Source organism: Austrofundulus limnaeus, unplaced genomic scaffold (genome assembly GCF_001266775.1).
Source record: "Austrofundulus limnaeus strain Quisiro unplaced genomic scaffold, Austrofundulus_limnaeus-1.0 Scaffold83, whole genome shotgun sequence".
Classification (NCBI taxonomy): domain Eukaryota; kingdom Metazoa; phylum Chordata; class Actinopteri; order Cyprinodontiformes; family Rivulidae; genus Austrofundulus; species Austrofundulus limnaeus.
In genome coordinates, this window is record NW_013952485.1 from 787,413 (window position 1) to 792,166 (window position 4,754).

At 37.8% G+C, this 4,754-nt stretch overlaps 1 protein-coding gene across 1 annotated transcript in view; it reads left to right on the plus strand.

Moving 5' to 3' along the window:
* Nucleotides 1-4,754, plus strand: part of jam2b (junctional adhesion molecule 2b) — a 16,873-nt gene that overhangs the window by 8,489 nt on the left and 3,630 nt on the right. Inside the window, exons 6-9 of the mRNA XM_014011649.1 lie at nucleotides 1,800-1,908; nucleotides 1,991-2,098; nucleotides 3,408-3,426; nucleotides 3,510-3,567. Coding sequence (XP_013867103.1) covers nucleotides 1,800-1,908; nucleotides 1,991-2,098; nucleotides 3,408-3,426; nucleotides 3,510-3,567 — 294 coding nt within the window. The remainder of the gene's footprint in view (nucleotides 1-1,799; nucleotides 1,909-1,990; nucleotides 2,099-3,407; nucleotides 3,427-3,509; nucleotides 3,568-4,754) is intronic.

Below are 4,754 nucleotides of genomic sequence, written 5' to 3' on the forward strand. Positions count from 1 at the left end.
GTAAGTAAGTAAGTAAGTAAGTAAGTAAGTAAGTAAGTAAGTAAGTAAGTAAGTAAGTAAGTAAGTAAGTAAGTAAGTAAGTAAGTAAGTAAGTAAAACACCTTTCACGGAAATAAATTCCAAGGTCACGCTGGTGAACATAGATCTCTTTATACTTATGCAGCAAACACAATATACACTCACTAACTACTTTATTAGGTACCTTAGATGATCAGACAAGTATAAGTACATTCAGGGAAGGGGGAGGGGGCAGTTAAGACCGGTCATGCAGCAAAACACAGTTGCACTACCGTAATAAAAACAACAGAAAAACTAAAAACCACACAATGGAAGATGAGGAAAAAAGCAAAAACATCATATTATATCAACACTGTGACACACTATGGTGTTTACGAAAAAACCTCTGCATAGAGCAAGTTTATTAGCCAGAGGAGTAAGTGAGATTAGGGGCCTGAAGAATCCAGTCCCCAAAACCAACGCAGCCATATTTCAGAATATTGATGGTAACTGTTCATTCTGTACAGCCTTCGGCCTGCTCAGGAAACCAGATTAGACGGGTGAGAGAGGAGGGGTGGAAGGTGTGGGGCGGAGCATTTTCAATGTAATCCAGCCAGGAAGAATTTAGTCAACAGATCAAGGCCATGTAGCGGAGAGCCAGATTCTGTAATCAGTTGTTTTGGGAACAGAAAGATTCAGGCAGACGATAACAAATTTCCATCTGCTTCAATGTCTGCTGGTACATCTCAAGGTGGTGAATCCAATCAGGCAAATAATGTGGACAAATTCCACTGAGCCAATCTATCAGCTTCTCCAAGATCAGTTCCATCTGACCAGCAAAGTCCAGGAACCACAGCCGGCCCGCGACCCTCAATAGAACTGCTTTGCGGACTGAGTCCAGCTCGCTCAAGGCAAAATGTCTGAGTACTGACAGAATACAGCCGTCCATCAAATTGGTCAGTCAGCCAGGAGATGAAAAGCCACAGACTTTGTTTAGTAGAACACCAGGAGACCACCGAGCCAATCTGTAGAATCCAGTGATCGGAATCCAGATATACTGTATATCCAGAACAGAGAAGAACAGAGGTCCCACCTTTGACGTGTCCTCATGGAAGAAGAAAACTCTCTGTTCCAAAGGTTTTATTGAGAGACCAGCTAACCAAATCCATAAAATAAAAATATCCATAATTTCTAGTTTCGGATGAAAAATGTAGAGAAGACTCCAAGCAGCAAAGCAGGAAGGGCAGGAGAGAATGAAAAAGCATCTTACTCCTCAGAGAGCAGAAAAAAAGTAAATATAAAATCATAATAAGTAACTCAAAAACTCTTTAAATCTCAGAGATGGTTTTGTGTAGATCAGCAACATCTGAGTATTTAGACCAACCCATCTGGAACTAATAACTACAATTAATTCAAAATAACTTAAATCCCATTTCTTCCTCACGCTGAAGCCTGGTTTGAGCTTCAGTAAATTGTCAATCCCAGTGGTTCCCAACTTATTTTCCTCAAAGCCCTCCTATCTTAATTCCAAGCCAAGCTGAGCCCCCACCCCTCTCTTCTCCTCACCTCTCCCAAAAATGGGATCAGTCTTGATCTCTGTATCAAAATAATAAAATAATAAAGTGAAAAGTTACAAACCTTTGGTGTAGACCACTGGTTTACACCATGTCTACATGATTAATTAGCTATTGAACAAATGTACCTAAGAAAGTGGCTGGTGAGTGTCATTTCAATCTCTAATATATTAAATCACATCTGTTGCCAGCCTAAAATCCATTTTGTCTTGCTTTTGTTTGGAGCAGAAGTTTAAAAGTGTTTCCAAAGCGGATGCTGGGATGTATCGCTGTGAGTCCTCCAACAGTGTGGGCTCGCCCAAGAGCTGCGTGGCCCAACAGCTCAAAGTTGTAGAATGTAAGTCTTTTGTAAAAAACAAAACCCACTGCTAAAAAACTGAACACACACACACACACAAAAAAACTATTTTCCTTTCCAGATCCTTTGAATATGACCATTTTAATAGCAGCTGCTTCAGGATTCGTTGCACTCACCCTTTTCTGCTGCATCTGTGTTTGTATCTGCCGCCGCCGAGGATGCTGCAAGAGTGAGTACTGTCACAAAACCAGGAATGTTGGGGTTAAAACTGAGGAAAAAATACTCTTTAGCAAAGTCATGAAGGCATTTTGAATGAAGCCAAATAAAAGTGAGACTTCAGTCTGAAAAGTGTTTTTACTTTCTTTTGTTCCACATTATCTGTAAGCAGAATGTCCGATTTGATAGTTCATTTTTATTAGAATTGTACAAAAGTTATGTAGAAGAAGGGTTTATGTAAGTGCTACATTTTAGGATTATGTCTGATACACCTACCTTAAAAAAATTCCCAAAATGGTCGTCACTAAATTTCAGATTGAGTGGAATAGTTTGAATTGGGGTCCTGTGGAAAGGTTATAAACAATTAACATCTTACCTGTTGCAGTTAGCATTTTGAATGACTTCAGTTTGGAGAAATTGGCTTTAAAGCATCAAAAAAGTCGTCCACAAACTCATTAATCTGGACACGCCAGTTTTTATATACAGTATATTTGGGAGGAACATTTTAAATCTGAACTGATTCGATTTTTGGGTCATTTATTTAATATATTTCAGATATTTACAGTTGCAGTTTTWAATATAGCCTATCTAATGTTATAAGTTTCAAAAAGTTATTTTTTTGACCAACCTTAGATACAGTAATAAGAAGTTAGAGGTTTGTGGGCACCATTATTTAACAAAGCTTGACAGGTTTTCCACTGTCTAATTGACAGTAGAGTTTTTCAGTGATGATGTGTCTACAGACTTCTGGAAGAAATAAYTCAATAAATTATATTTTCTCAGCGAGCAACACAAGCYCGAACTGCAGCTGACTTTAAAAAGCTGTGTAATTACACCTTCAGGACAGGATTAGYGTGAAGGATTAGAGACATGTTTAATTTGATGATAATTATCTTAAGCAACAAATTTTTAATTATTTCTCCCACCAGAAAACACAAGCTTATATGTTAACCCTTCAGGCAAAAAAGTTTCACATCTAAAATGTTAAATAAGTGACAGAACAAYTTTGACCGTTGAACAACTTTAACAGTCCTCATTTAGGGGATTTTTTTAAAAGCATCTTTCACTTAATTTTTTTAAGATACAACCTTCAGCTTTTCTGTGTTCCTGCTTTTCTTATCACTGTTTCCAGCAGGTTGTTTTAATTAACTYAACACTGTCCCAACAATTATTCAGGATATAAAACCGACCACCAGCTGGTGAACATCTAATGATCCCAAAATTTCCCCTCAGAGCAARAGACTAAAAAGACTAACCTGCTAAAGTCTGTCAGCAGATAATGAGCGATAAAATCTGATCAAGTCTTTTCTTTTGTTGAACAGAAAGCCAGAACACAAAAAGGTGAGTGTAACGCTTAAAAAAACCTTTCACTCTGTTTTCTCCAACTTTGTGCTWCATGATCTTATTCTGAGTTCACCTTTCAGCTCCAAGTCCTACAACCCTCCACCGCCTCCTCCCCCTCCTCCTCCTGCCACCCACAACGTGAGTACTATAGGAACTGTGAGGACTGGTTTTGCTCACATTCGTTTCTTTTTCACACTAATCCAGGGCGATTCAAYTAAATTGCTCAATGTGCCACAGTTAATCTAAGAGGTGGTGTCGATAATTGTAGGGGAAACACTGCAATACGTAAAGGAACAAGTTTGTTCATTTTATACATTGAATCACAAATTYAAATTTACCAGTGATTTAAAATCTATTTGTATAACAAAGTAAGTCATCAAAATTGTTATTGTGAATTTTTGGGTGAGGGGACACAAAGTGTCCCGTGGGCCACCAGTTGAATCAMGGGTGTAACGTTGTGCTGAAAGTTGGTGGGGACGCACCGTGGGGGACGGGGTCTGACGCACCCACAGTTGTGCGACCAGGTTTTTCTGTTGTTCATGTCTTCAGTGTGTGCTCAGTTTAACTGTCTGCACCCATCAACAACTGAACACCAAACGTTTCTGTTGTGATGCAGTAATACTCAAACCATATTAACTGAGATCATGTTCACCTTCATTCAACCGTGTACTGTACCAGCCCTTTAAACTCACTGAGAATACAGTTTGACAATCAGCCATAGTTTCATACAGCAGACACAGGTGGAGCACAGGTGTGTTGGTTTATCTTCTCACATAAGTCTTATAATGTGTGTAAAGGACACACTGGAGGGGGGTCTGGGGTTCCTTCCCCACAAAATTTTGAATAAATTAGAAGCTATTTCCTGATTTCTAATGTATTTTAACAGGTTGTTAAAGATACTTTTACCTACATAAATAAACACCTGATTTAATGACTAGAGACAGATTCTTCATTAAACTAGTTGCATCGTCCTGTTTTTAAATTCAATTATAACTCAGATAATTAAATTAATGTAATAATTTATCCCAAACAAGCTTAGAGGAGGTTTTTACATTTATTTATAAGATCGATATGTGGATGTTTGGAACTGATTAGAAAGCTAACGATGGATGGATTGACAGATATATTTACTGACCTTTATTTAACCGGGAAAATCCCAATTCTGAAAACTAATTTATACCACTTCCTACAAATAAAAGTTAAATAAGCCTATCACTTTTATACTGGTCAAAATAAAATAAACTGTTAAGCATGCTAGATTGTCTTTAGATCAGTAATTTATTACATTAAGTTCACACAGCTGAATATAATGTACTCAAAATAAC